Source organism: Corvus kubaryi, unplaced genomic scaffold, assembly GCF_017639235.1.
Source record: "Corvus kubaryi isolate FWS band 111438036 unplaced genomic scaffold, C.kubaryi_AGA036_p1.0 37398, whole genome shotgun sequence".
NCBI lineage: Eukaryota > Metazoa > Chordata > Aves > Passeriformes > Corvidae > Corvus > Corvus kubaryi.
The window spans coordinates 19622708-19637160 of NW_024581137.1; the positions used below are offsets into that span (position 1 = coordinate 19622708).

The window sequence follows — 14453 nt, forward strand, 5'->3', positions numbered from 1 at the left end:
TTGAAATCAGTATGGTTTCTAGGCATGAGTGTTTGTATAGCTGATACCTACTGCTGGAATCTCCATCAAACTTTAAATAATTAATTGAAGGTATGTTAAAGACTAAAAGCAGTAACTGTCATTGTTAAAATCTTTGTCAATGGTCGATGCTTCTTTATTTAGCCTTTCATTATAACTGTCACTTTTTCTGGGAGTCAGTCTCGAAGAACCACTGCTGTTTTCATTAATTCCTAACTGTCTAGTTGAAACCAAGTCTTATTTGAAAATGCTCCTCCTACTGAAGGACGCCATATACTGCATGTTCTTACACCTGTTGGAAGCAGCAGTGAACACTGTACCAAGATAACTCATTAGTGGCTTACTGAAGTTCTGTGTAGCTTGGGAAATCTTCACTGGTTGTGTCCCATGTAAAGTCGGCCTGATAGTATTGACAACATTCTTTAGAAGCTTCAGAGGCTCTAGAAAATGAATGCTGTTTCGAAAATGTCATTCCTTCATCTCCTCTTTTCCTCCCCCTCCAAATTTAGGACTTCTTTCTTAATTTTGGAACTTCCATCCACTAATAACTAATGTGAACATGAGCTAATCTAGTGAGGATAATCATCTTTTATACAGCTATGTGGTAGTGCAAATGTAGCAGACTCAGATAAACAGGCTGTTTGAATCTCTGTTAAAAGTGTTCTTAAAGAAAAACAGTGACAAAATCACATCAGTAAGCAAAATTATAAATGAAAGCTTGATTGCAAAGATATCTCCAAAGCCATGTAGAGGAGATTTGGTTAAATGTGTTTGATGTTTTACAAGTAGCACTATACTGACAAGATTTGGTTATTGTTTTTTAAAAAAAATCCTAATTATAAATGTGAGGTAGTATGGGAAACTGTCTTCTGTATTTAAAATAGCTACTTAATTTTGTAAAAAGGAGTTCAGAAGGAAAAACAACTATTTGGATTAAGCAATGGCTCATTTTAAGGCTGTGGGCATGGAAGATTCTGTTAAGAATAAAAGCAGTGCTAATATGTTGAGCAAGAGTGACCTTTCTAAGAAACAATTATAAAATTGTCTGTTAAAGGATGCTGAGAATTTGGACAGTTATTCTGTGGATATAATTCTTTCATTTTAAATAATTTAGTCTTGCATTTGCTATGGACATTTGTTTAGTGGAGGATTCTCTTACAGTTAACATAATGCTGCTGGAGTAAGCTTTTTCATCTTGAATGTATAAGTTGGAAATGACCAGTGATTTGCAAACTTAGATGAAAACGATAGTTATTATCTTGAATATGTTAGCTGCAAGAATTAAATGACTGTATAAGTATCTGCTGCCACTTCTAGCAGCTGTGGCTAATAGTATCAATACTGCTGCTTAGTGGCGCTAAGCTCGGCCCTTGGAGCAATGGAAATGAAAATCTTTATCAGCTCTTAGGATCTACCCCTTTCTGTCTTGAATGCGTTTTCTGATCTGTTTGCTAAAAATTTAATTAGTACCACTGTCTGGTTTCAGCCAATTGAGCTATCTTAAGGTAAAAGTTAAAGGACGAGTACTGCCTTGAAAATTAAAAAAAAAGTCATACTAATGCTACACCCTTAAATTTTCAGTGTTTGTGAGTAAGACTGGTTGCGCTCATTCTTTCTGGTCTTGACCAGACAGTGACAGTTTATACACACTTGTCATCTGAATTAGGCAAACCATATGTACTCCCACCACCCTCCTGTTTGTGGGTGGCAGTGTACAGGAGCAAGAACTGGGTACTTTCTCTGCTTGGCATCCCTCACCAGTGTGGATCCAAAACATGCAACTTGACTGCAGAACTGTTTTGCTAGTCAACAAGTACTGTACCCCACCCACATTTCTAACTAGCAGATGGTGAGGCAAGCCTGTAGAACACAGTGAGGGATTTTACTACAAGGCTTAAAAGTAAATAAATAATATTTGAAAATCCTATTTAAAAATCTAAATTACAGAACTAATTAGCCACAAAAGCATAGCATCATGGAAGTAGGGGATTTTATATTCTCTGTAAAACTTTCATGGTCACATTAAATAAAATTACTTCAGTAATTTAAAGTATTTCTTAAGCATGAGACAGTATTTTTTTAAGGTATTGGTCATCCTAATGTGCTCAGTGTCAGAGATTTCTGACCAAGACATTTGTTCTGGAAGAAAAGATCAACTTCTGCTACAAGTCATTTTGATTTAGAAAAAAGGGATTAGATGCGCATTTAGAACAAGAACTCTTTCAGCATGAATAAACAGAACAAATTACTTCATTAACTTTCAGCTACTGTGCATTTGTGTGAAACTATGCTAAAACTATAACCTTGTCAGCACAGTATTCTTTCTTTGATTTCCAAATCACAGTATGATTTTTCCAAGTCACCAGCTCATGGGCTGCTGTTTGCTCTGGACATCAAGCAAGGTTTTTCTCTGCTGTTCAGGAATCAAGATGCTGTAGTCCAGGTCATGCTTGCCTCTGTTTCTCTCTCAGTTGTATTCATCTTATTCTTTCTGTGGCTGATCTGTAGCTTTTTGCATAGTTACATAAATTTGGCTTGAATAATCTCTGGTATTTTAATATAATCTATTAATTTAAAAATAATATTTTTAAACTTGATCTCTCTATGCATTGAAATTATCACTAGAACAAAAGACCAAAATTCAAGTCAGATTTATTTTTCTAAATAGGAGCATGCTTAGAACTTTGCTAAGATAGGGGCTTTGCCTTATTGAGCTCACCATCTATATGGTAAGTTCCAATACTAATGTTTGCTCTAACTGGCACTTTTATGTTGCTGTTATCCCCGGAGAACATAGGTCCAGGTTAAAAGATATGGCCAAAGCAGAGTTAAGACCTCATTTAATGAATTTCTCCTCTTTTATAGTGTAGTTTACAATAAAGAAATTACATTATTGGCTTATTCACTCACCACCTCTCAAGGTGATAGGCTGAGCAGTAAGACACGCATTTCCAAATATTATTGTCACAAGACTGAAAACAATTCTAGTGTTCTGACAACAATAGCAGGTGTCGAAATAGTTTACATTCTTACAAACTGTTATCCATCCAGTTCTCATGAGAATGAAAGCTCTCACAGAGAAGCTGTGAGAAGCTGGATTTCTCTGTTTCTCAGCTAAAGCATGAGAAAGGAAAAACTTCGCAAACTACGGAGCTGGAAAATTTCTCTGCTCCTGCCTTTTAGCATCCACACTTTTAATACACAAAAAGGAAATTTACACAAAGACATCTAGAATTAGTGTCACAGTGTGATTACAGAAATGCTGTTATGTTCTAACAGTATTTAATACCCACTCTGTGGTTATGTATCATCAACAGCAAGATTCAAAGAAAATTGCTTGTTGGGTTTGACCTAAGAATCTGTATCTTGTTTGATCAATTTTGTCAGAAGATTGTGACCTGTCAGTCTCTCTCACTTCCCTGCGCTGTGACCTCTGTTCTGACTTTCTATTCTGTTAAGTTCACCTAATTTATCATTTGTCTGGGGACCTCATCCCATATATTTAAAAAATCTGCGTTTTGTACATAGCAGCAGGATATCCTCTAGCATCATTAATTGAATTTACACAGTACGTCTGAGCACCAAAATAAGGCATTTTACCAAAGATATCTGTACAATAATTACGAAGATATAGTGGTTCCAAATTCTAAGGTGAAAGAAAAAGGTAAACAAGTCAGTTTTCAAGTTGATTTTACAGATGAAAGAAGTCAAGTATTTTTTTATATCTCTGAATGAAATAAACCAAACACGTTCTGTGATATGATCCTTACTTACTGCTAAGACTTGAACTCCAACATCAGAATACACCTACTAATGTAAATTGTAATCATCCATGTTCATGAAAAGCACTGAGGAAATTGAACAAAGGAAGTAAATTCTGTTTTATACTCCGTCAAAGCTGAAGTTACTGCCTTCTTCTGTTTTCTTTAGGTGTATCTTTACTATGATTTTTTGTATTGTCATTTGGCTGCCTGCTGAGTGTCCATGTTGCATCCCTGCAAGGAACGCATTACAGGAGTTTAAAGAGGATGAAAACGATTCAATGAGTCATGGTTTTTTCCTTACATTAATAGCAAAACTATATGCATTAGCATTCTAAATCCAGGAGTTGTATTCAAATCTTTCTGATACCTGGATTATAAGATGATGTGCCATATTAATCTGTTCTCTAGTCTGTTTTATTGAAATGCCATCATTGTAAACTAGTTCTAAATGCTATAGTTCATTTGTGTCCATTAAGTCCAAAGACAATGTGAGTGGAAAGGACAAGTGAACAAAATATAAACCCCTAGCATTGTGAGAAGAAGTTCAGTAGAAGTTGAAAGTCTATTAATTGTACTTCCCCTTAAAGAATTTGGCTGGTAAAGGAAACAAATGCAACCTTTTGAATGTAATTGTGTGTGCTCTGAAATTATGTTGTAGTGAATAACTAAATATTGGGTGGGGTTTTTTTTTTAGAAAATAAGCCTACTTCTAGGTGAATTAATAAAACACTTGTGGCTTGCATTGCTTTCTACGTGGTCCTGAAGTTGTAAAGTGTGAGCCTTATGGAGAGAAGGCTGATGTCTGGGCTGCAGGATGCATCCTTTATCAGATGGCCACTCTGAACCCAGCATTTTGCAGCACCAATATGCTCTCCTTGGCAACTAAGGTATTCACATTTGCCAGATCAACCTCCCAATTATTTCTGCATGTGTTATCATGAATGAGAATTCATGTTTAAGTTATTGACATGTAAACTGCTCTCAGCTCTAATGTGTGTGTCTTGTGAATGAGCACAAGTGTTTATTATTGTGTGAATTGCTGTCTTACCATTGTAATTGCAAAAATTGCTTGTAAATGTTCAATATTGTAGCACTTTAATCTACAGTAAATATGTACACTAATGTGGATACCTGACTGGAAGAGACATTCTGCATTAGAAGATGTGTTCTAAGTTGTTCTGCAAGTTAGAGCTGATGATGTAATGCTCATCAGGTTGTTTCTAGGGGCAATAGTTATCATATTGGATCTTCGAATAAATAATGGAGTCTTTTTCTTCAACAAATTGTAGACTTTTTATTTTTCAGATAGTAGGGGATGTGTATGAACCTGTGCCAGAAGGATTGTACTCTGAAAAAGTTTCATTTGCCATTAAGAGGTAATTACTCATTTTATTTCGACATCCTGCTGAAAAGATGTTTTTGTTTTGTGTGCTCCCAGCAGAGATAATGCGACAGTTTGCAGACTTTAGCAACTGCCAGTATTCGTCTGTGAATAGGAAATATCTTTGGATTTGAAGAAAAACAGAGCTATCTCCTTACACCAATAGTAACATATACAATATAGCTGCAGATGTGCAACTGGAAAGCTCATACCAGTATAGTCAGGGCATTCATTTAGCCACTATATACTTTATATTCTGTGCTGAAATTTATATTTAACAATATTAGTACAGTACTTAATTCCTTACACATCATCCCCCCCCCCCCCCCCATAAAAATCCAGAATTTTGAGTAATTTTCAAATGCAGATTGTGGTCAAGGAAATAACCCTGTTACAATATGTTACTTATAGATCACTGTATGATCATGTTCATAGCTTTTTCTGTTTATTTGACAGATGGAAATATGTTTTTCACCATTTTATAATTCTGTTAGCACAGCAGCAGATATAACAAAGTAATGGAGGAAAAGATGAGCTTGTACTTGCTACACTCACTCATCACATATTTCTTAACTATGTTTATATCTTCCTGGAGATAAGGTAATGTGTAAGGCAAAGTATAGAGTGAATTAGAGATTTAGTTATCTCTCTTGATTTTTCCATTTTAGAAAAAAAGCCCCCACCTAGCACAAAAATGCTTATACTTTCTACTCAGATATTCAATTCTGTCTCTGAAAAGCACATTACTTTACAAAGACTAAGGTTTTTATAGTATGTTTTATTGTACAGAAGGGTTTCTGTTATTTAAAGACCTTGTGGATGAAGGACAGTAATGGGGAGTACAGGAGCTAATAGAACTAACGTTTATGATTAAGTGGTTCTGAAATGAATTTTAATGGAAATATTAAAATCTTTACACAAGAATTTTTCTACATATTTTATTAATGGTGGGAAGCATGACATGGTTTTTTTTGTTATTGTTTATTGGGGGGGTACTGTTTTTAATATTATCTCTTACTATGGGTTAAATCTTAAACGATGTACCAGCTGGTCTTTGTGCTACTGATGACATCTCTTTGAGCCAGGAGGTTCAGCCAGTTATCTTCCTACCTTATAGTCCTTTGGATACTGTAGGATAGTGTGTCAATGTTATGTTTAGGTTTTTGCTTATGCTTTGTGAGATATTTAGAAAGAATAAAAAACATTAAAGAAAAACAGTAATAATGAGATTTTAATTATAATACAGATGAGAAAACATTAACAGAAAAGATGTAGTTATTTTCAAATGACTGGAACACAACACATTTCAAAGATGAATGTCGTAAATAAAAACATATTTTCTTGATAACGGTTTGAAGAAATATTGAAAGTTTCATGTTGCAACTGTAAATTTTCATTTAGTGTTATCATTACTATTCATTAGTATTGTTATTAAAATACAGTTTTATTGCTTTAAGCTACTAAAAAATGTTCTGGAATCATAGCCATCAAATTCCTTCAGAGCTGAACATCAGTCTACTTGGTGTTTAGTCATAAATCATTTCTAGATGCACGGGAAATGGATATAGGACTTACTATAAATTGCTTCTAGCTCCCTTTATTCTTGGAAATTTTGCCCAATTTCAGTGAATTAAAATAAAAAATTAAAAGAACCCCAACTCACAGTATTTTTTAAGGGTGTATACTTGCACCTCTTTAAAAGAAATACAAAATTTAATGCAAAAAAGATTTTAAAAGCTATGAAATTAGTGAAATTAATCAACATATTTAAGCAAATTTAAACAAAAATATTAAAATCAATAAATCAAAGTATTGTAAAACATTTTAAAAAGTGCTTCTTTGCACGGCAGTTGTGTTTTACTAAGAAAGAACTGCTTTAGAAATAATAAGACATTCTATGGCATTTTCTTTGAAGAAGAGTGTTGTGTTATATGTTTATGTTAGCAGGCCAATAGTACTGTGCAAGGAAATCATAGTAAATTATCAGGTTCATTGGAGTTAACAGATTTAAGACACTTTTTAGTACATGCAGCACCGTCCCTAGCAGCTTTCCTGTCCTACACTGCATACGAAATATTCTGGGGATTTAAAAATAGACCTAATAATATATTATTACTGTTACTAAACAGCTACCTAGGGTGTCTGAAACAACAATCACAGACTTGTTAAAGTATTTTAGATTGGAAGGGACCCCTGGAAGTATCTAGTCCCTCCTGCTTCATGCAGATACAATTACATCTGGTTGCTCACTGCTCAGGGTTTTGTCTAAGTCAGTTTTGAATATCAAAGGATGGAGATCCCACAACTTCTCTGGGCCCTCTGTAGTGCTTGTCTGCCTTTGTGATTGAAAGTAATAGTAATAATAATAACAATTGTTGTATCTATCCAGACTTCCCTGTGGTTTAGCTTATGTCTCTTGCCTCTTGCTCTAACACTGTGCACCTCTGAGAAGGATCTGGCCATGCCTTCCTGTTATGCAGGTAGCAATCAGGTCTCTGAATAGGTGGTCCAGGTCCCTCTGACAACAGCCCTGCCCCATGTATCCCTGAAATTCATTGTTCAGAAACCTTTGGAGAATGCACTCTCTCCCGTCATCTAGGTCGTTAATAAAGACATTAAATAGTACTGACCCAATATCCGTCCTTGGAGGATGCTACTTCCAGCCATCAGCTGGTCTTTGTACTACTGATGATATCTCTTTGAGCCAGGAGGTTCAGCCAGTTATCTTCCTACCTTATAGTCCTTTGGATACTGTAGGATAGTGTGTCAAACAAAAGGCTTGCTAAAATAAAGCTACCCATAGGGTATACTGCTCTCTCCTTGTCCTCAGACAGCAGTCTCATTGTAGACACCAGTCAGCCTAGTCAGGTAAAAGAGCTGTTTGGTTAATCCATCCTCACTGTTCCCAGTCACCTTCTTGTCATTTTTGTGCTTGAAAATTACTTTCAGAGGAGATAGCTCTATTATTTTCCCAGAGACTGAGGTGAAGCTGACTGGCTATCAGCTCCCTGAATCCTCCCCCTTGCTTTTCTTGGATATTTGTGTTATAGTCAACTTTTATCAATTTACAGAAACCTTCTTTTGATCCTTTTAGATATGACAGATAGTGGTATTGACCAATTGAATCCCTCAGACCCTTCTCATTTGGTCCCATGGGCTTGTGTACATCCAATTGGCTTAAATGCTTTTTCACTCTATTTTCTGCTATATGGAAGTTTTTCATGCTCATAGATTCTACAGGTAGGCTCAGAGATCTGAAACACTTATGGCCAAAGTTTCTCAATGGAAATGAAGGCAAAAGAGGGACCAAGCATCCCAAACGTTTCCACCTTGTTTGTCACTAGGTTGCTTAGTGGGTCCACATTTTCCATAGTCTTTTTTTGTTGGTCTTTCTTCTGCCTTCCACATCCATTGCTAGTTTCAACTTTTTCAGCTTCTGCTGAGGTTTGGCTTTCCTAACTCTACCCTTTGGGCAATGTCTATATTCTTTCTGTGTAGCCTGCCCCTGTTTCCTACATGTAGGATTGGGCTGTTCTAGTGCTTTGAGATGTCCCTGAAGATTAGCTTGCTTTCCCAAGCTTTCCCTTTACCTTCCACAGCAGTCTTCTGTGAGATTCTACTGGGAAGATCCCTGTACATGCTGAGTTCTGCTCTCCTGAGGTGCTGTTTTGTAACCATACAATATCGCTTTCTCACTTCTCTCAGGATTTCGAACTCCACAGTCTGATGGTTGCTGTAAGATCAAGAGGCTGCTGTTGATCTTCACATCCCTGCCTCTTTCTTCCTTGTCTGAGAGCAACAGGTCTGGCAGAATACCTTTCAGCTCCATCAAGAAATTGTCATCGGCAGATTCCAGAAATCTCCTGATTGCGGCACTCAGCCATATTACCCCATCAACAGATATCAGGGTGATTAATAGACCCCAATAAGTGTCTGGAATCATGAAGCTTCCTTCATCTGTCCAACAAAGGCTTCATTGACTTTCTCTCTGGTTTTGTATGGTTTATAGCAGTCATCTATCACAATGTCACCCATGTTGGTCTGCTCCTCTGATCCTCACTGACAAGCTTTTGACTACACGTCAGGAGTCGGACTGCAGCCTGACTTTAGCCTTTCCTCCTCAGTGATAAATACCTAATTAGGTATGTCTCCTGTCCTTCACATTTGACCCCAGTGCACTGTGGTCACTTTCTCAGTGTGTTCAGAGTTGGCCCTAATAATGTTATTTGTGCCCACACAAATGAGCAACAAGAAGTAATAGCCCAAGGGTTAGGATGAGTCTTGGTAGTATCTCCACAATGTCCTGAATCCAAGCAACAGACATCACATTCATCAAATTGATCAAATAGATGGATGTCTCTGTTCCCTCAGCCTCAAATGACTGTCAGCTACTGCATCTTACCTGTGATGTGAACACTTGTTTCAGACTCACCTGGCTGTGAGGTGTCCTCCATTAGGCTTTGTTCTTCCTCACCTGTTCCTAGGTCACTATACCTGTTCTGCAATTATTCCTCTGTAGTTAGAGGAAAAGCCTTCCTTCCCTTGGCAGAAGTCATAAGTCTTCAACCCACCTCCTCTTGAGAGCCTTCATTCACTGCTCCTTTGAGGGCAAGCTCTAGATATTCCTTTTTCCTTGCATTGTTTTGAGAGTGTTGTCTCTGTGAAGATCCTGACATTCTCCTGTAAATCCTCCTTCACATCTGCTTTATTCAGTGGTGCAGTGCCTTTGACCAGAGCACAGTCCCCACAAGGGAGGCCATGTCTCCCCCATCCCAGGAAAAGGCCCCAGGCACTCCTTAGTGTGTCTTGGATATCACAGCTGCAGCCTCCAGTAGCAGTTCTGTCCGGGTCAGTGTCAAGGATAACTGTTCCAGTGGGTGCTGGACACTGTGCCATGGTGTGTCAATACCAAGGCTGTCCAGCATCAAGCTGTCCCAGGCAGGATGAGTGAGCAGTGCTGGCTGGCATAACTTCATAAATACCAGGGCAGGAATGCAATGGTAGAAAAAGTTTTTTAGAAACAAGTAAATAGAGAATGTTCTTTCTGTAGCTGCTTGACTCCTGATAAAGAGGCATGTCCAGATGTAGTGGAGGTCATCTCACTTCTGTCTGATGTGATGATGAAATGCCTGGATGTTTTATGCACCTCTCATCTCATGTTGGAGAAGAAACTGGATCAGCAGAAGGGACAAACCCAGTGGTACTTCATGGAGGCTAATCGAAATGCAGTGACCTATCACTATCAGCTCTCCATTTTATCACAAGTAAGTACATGTATTAGGCTTATTTTTTGTTATCATTGTTTGCCATATCTGAGAAAATAAGGTGCAACAAAGCAGAAAATAAATCAAAATGAAAAGATCCACCCTCCTGTAACATTCTTCCATGCAGGCTTTAAAATTTATTTTTAACGAGGTATTCATTAATTTTTTAATTATGCAGGAAAAATGACAGTATCTTAAAACCCAATGTCATTCTGTGTTGGAAAATGGCATTGTTATGGAGGTTCTTACAGCTTTGATAATATCTGATAACATTTAATTATTACTGCACACTTGTGAATGGTTTGTGAATAGGAGAATATACGCTTGATTAGGGTGATAATCTTGTGTATGATTCATAAATAGTGACACCTAGAAAATGGAACCTACATGAATAAAATTTTTAATTACAGATTGCAAAATACAGACCAGTGATGCTGATAAAATATTTGCTCATGCTTTCTAGCTCTCTGATACAGTTTTGCAGAAATACTTCTTACAGTTCTTTCATTTGCTTCAGGCTGTGTTTTAAGCACCTTTCATGAAGTACATTAGTATTTTACATAATAAACCAAACTCATATATGATCTCAGAGAATTTATTTTAAAAATACAAGGACAATGTTTCTGTGTAGCAAAAGTGTCCTTTGAAAATTGTTATGATAATTGGAAAATAAAGTTATAATTTACACAGCCACTCTTGTCTGTTCAGATATTGCATCTCTTAGATTCCTGTTATCAGGGCCCAGCAGTTTGTACTGAAGAACCTCTGTGTAGGAAAAAGGTTTTTTAGAACACTTGGTCCCGAACATGCTAGTCTTCACCTTTCAGACATAACACTTGTATAAATAGTTAATTTTTTTTCAGTAGTTTTCTTACCTAGCAGTCTAAGATCATTATTTATATTACACCATTTTTTCAGTAAAAAGAATGCCAAACCTTCCAGCAAACTGTAAGAAACCACTGCCTTTTGAAATGTAAGAGGTATTGGGATGAAAGAAGGATACAGAGTAGGATTTGTAACTTAAAACACTATAAACAATTTTTTTCCATGTTTTTTTAATTTAAATTTTCTTAACTTAAAGCTTTGGAAGCTTGTTGTATGTCACTATTTTTTTTGTATCTTGATATAGTCATTCTCTTGCCTAACTGTGATGAAATTTGCAAAAAAATGTGCTGTAGATGGAAAGATGCTAGATTTGGTATTTTGATTCAGTTATCATGTCTTTGAGAGAAGAGTGCCCTATCCAGATATTTGTGAGATATGACTGAAATGATAGTTCTACATAGAAGTTAGAATACTTGTGTTTTGTATAAGTACTTGGAAAATACACCTATCTACAAAACTGCCTGTGTATTTTGGGTGGTAATGGCTAGTTTTCTCAAGGAAGAAACGCTGCAATTCTAGTTCCACTCCAATAGATATTTTATTATGCATATTAAAGGAACAAGAGGTTCTGACAAAGATCCAGAACACTGAAGAAATGGAGAGGAATAAGACTTAGTAATGAGAAGTGGGAGACCTAACTTTGCAAATTGTTGTAAATAAGAATAAATCAGGCTAGGATCTTTCAAATTTCAGAGGCATGTTACAGGGCTTAAAAACAGGAGCCATGTTGTTTCATTCTTCCTGGTATTTAGGGAAACTTTTTAAAGTGGAAGGATTTCTAATAAAGAGAATAATTATTACTGAAAAGTTTTCCTTTTGAAAAAAAAAAGGCAATGTTCTGACTAAAAGTGCTTGGATGAATTTCAAGCAGCTGCTCCTGAAATAAAAAGCTCTGTGAGATATAGACAGCCTAATTCATCTTAGTCAAGGCCCCAGCAATTCCACACCCAAGTAATTTGTCATTTTTCCATGGTGTCAGAGAATTCAGTGTTTCTGCCATGTAGTTCAATGTTTTGTTGAAGCCAGCTAGCTTATACTTTGCTTTTTCTACTAAAATGTGCTTATGGCCTCCTTTTTCATCCCAGTTGTGTCATACTGTGAATGTTTCTGGAATAAGGACTGTACTCTGTCCTTGTTTATGGAACTAAAGAACAGAGATCTTTTGGAGACAGAGTGAAATTTGTTTTATAAGTAGTTTAAGACTAGTTTGGAAGCTGTTAAATAGGCAGTTGAAAGGCAGGTCAGCAGATGATGAAGTATAGTTAGCTTGTGTGGTACATACAGCATAAAATCCATGCTTGAAAATATTCCTAGTAAAAAGAATCGTCAGCAGTTCCCCCCACAAATTCTTATATTTGCTAGTTTTCCATAGAAATTGTTGCTTATGTTAGAATAGAAGCAGATGTAGGGGTGGCAGCTGTTTGATAGAATTAGTGTGTTCAGTTCTGAAAGGTTAAGGTTGCTGACATAACACAGGGAACAGAGGACCCAAACGAGTAACTAAAATGGCAGTAATTCTCTCTTACATTGCACCTTTCGCTTCAACGTGATCAATATTTTATTTTCATGCTCTAGGTAGGAAGAGGTGGAGAGGAAAAAGGTAGTTTGTGTAAGGTCACCAAACAGAACAGTGTCAAAGTTGAGTTTTCTGTGTTCCAAGGCAAACATGAGTCTCAAAACAGGAGTTTATCTAACTAATAAATTATCTTTCTAATATTTTCCTTTGAAGAGATGAGCATGTAGCCAAACAATAATTTGATTGCTTTTTTGAAGTATATAAATTTGAAAAATGTATTTTGTCTGTTTAGAAAGCAGTGAAAATAAGTCACTTCTATTACTTTGGAAATATGTGTTTTGTTACATGGGCATCATCCATTATTGTGTCCTTTACTGCATATATCCTGAAATATTTTAAACTTTTTTCTCATTGCCACATTTTTTAATGTAAAATATAAATATACCTAAAAGAGTATAGAATTATGAATATTCAGTTCAGTCTTGTCTTTTGAATGTGGTGGAGAACAACATAAATTTTATAACTGGAGTCCATCAGCTAAAAAAATATAACAAAATAGGAGCCATTTGTACCTTCTGCTGCTCTCAGAGAATATATCAAAAATGGGCAGACACGGTAGACTACCTGGATGGTCAGAACAACTTCCTTTTCTCAGTTTCTGTAGTTCTGATCTGTGCATATGGCACATATATTCTGTCACATTCTTTCTCTATGCCTCTCTGTGTTCTTTGGGAATTGAAGCTTATTTTCATTTTTGTATCAATAATGTCACATTCCATTTTTAAATTTAGTATGCAAATCCATGTATTCAGATCAAGTTCCCAGTTACACAGAGTAATGGGAGACTACAATGCTTAGACAATGGGAAAAATAGGTCCAACCTTTTTTTCTGAGTGTAGTCTGATCTATGGAGTGGCTCCCCATTCCATGTTAGTCAGGGCTAATTGGAGTCAAAAGTCATTAACAGTGCTTGGTCTGAGCTGGTTCATTTAGGTTGCCCTTAGCTGAGTGCTTTGACCTAGTGTTCAAATGCATGAGAACGCTCATTAGCAAGGCTGCTCTTTGTGTTCTCCTGTTTTCGCACTTGAACTGGTCTTTCCCTAACCCAGCATGCTGGAGAGATGGCATATAGAGCACAGCGAGTCATCTTCCATCCAGATAGGATTTTTAGCTGCAGGTCCACACTGGCCCCTCCCAGGCTAGTTCTGTAGGTATCAAGGTATTGCGCTACTGGACTAGGTTGCTGCTGCTGGAAAACATACTCTGATTATTCTTCTTGCAGGCAGCTTGGCTACAGCCTGTGCTAGGAAATCTGCCTCTCTCTCCTGCACAAGCTGTTCAACTATTTGTTGGCTGAAAATAGTAAAAGAAGCAGTGTAGCTGTTTTCAAACTATATCTAAACCACTAAATTTAAACTAAAGAACCTGACCAAACCTGAAATAGCTGATGCAGTTTCCTGGTGTATCTGTGGCATAAACCTTCATACTCCACTTCTAGATGATTGGCTTGATTGTACTTTGTCTTTTCTGTATTGGTTTAGAAACATGAATGATGTATCTAAACTCTCAAGAAACATTGGGATTTCTTTTTATGTCCCTTCTGTCACAAAGACCCTAATGTAAAT

The 14453-nt window shown here is 36.7% G+C and overlaps 1 protein-coding gene across 1 annotated transcript in view; it reads left to right on the forward strand.

The window, feature by feature from the left end:
* The window catches only part of NEK10 (NIMA related kinase 10), an 84200-nt gene that overhangs the window by 46272 nt on the left and 23475 nt on the right, over window positions 1–14453 (forward strand). Inside the window, 3 exon segments of the mRNA XM_042044503.1 lie at window positions 4538–4669; window positions 5088–5158; window positions 10214–10426. Coding sequence (XP_041900437.1) covers window positions 4538–4669; window positions 5088–5158; window positions 10214–10426 — 416 coding nt within the window.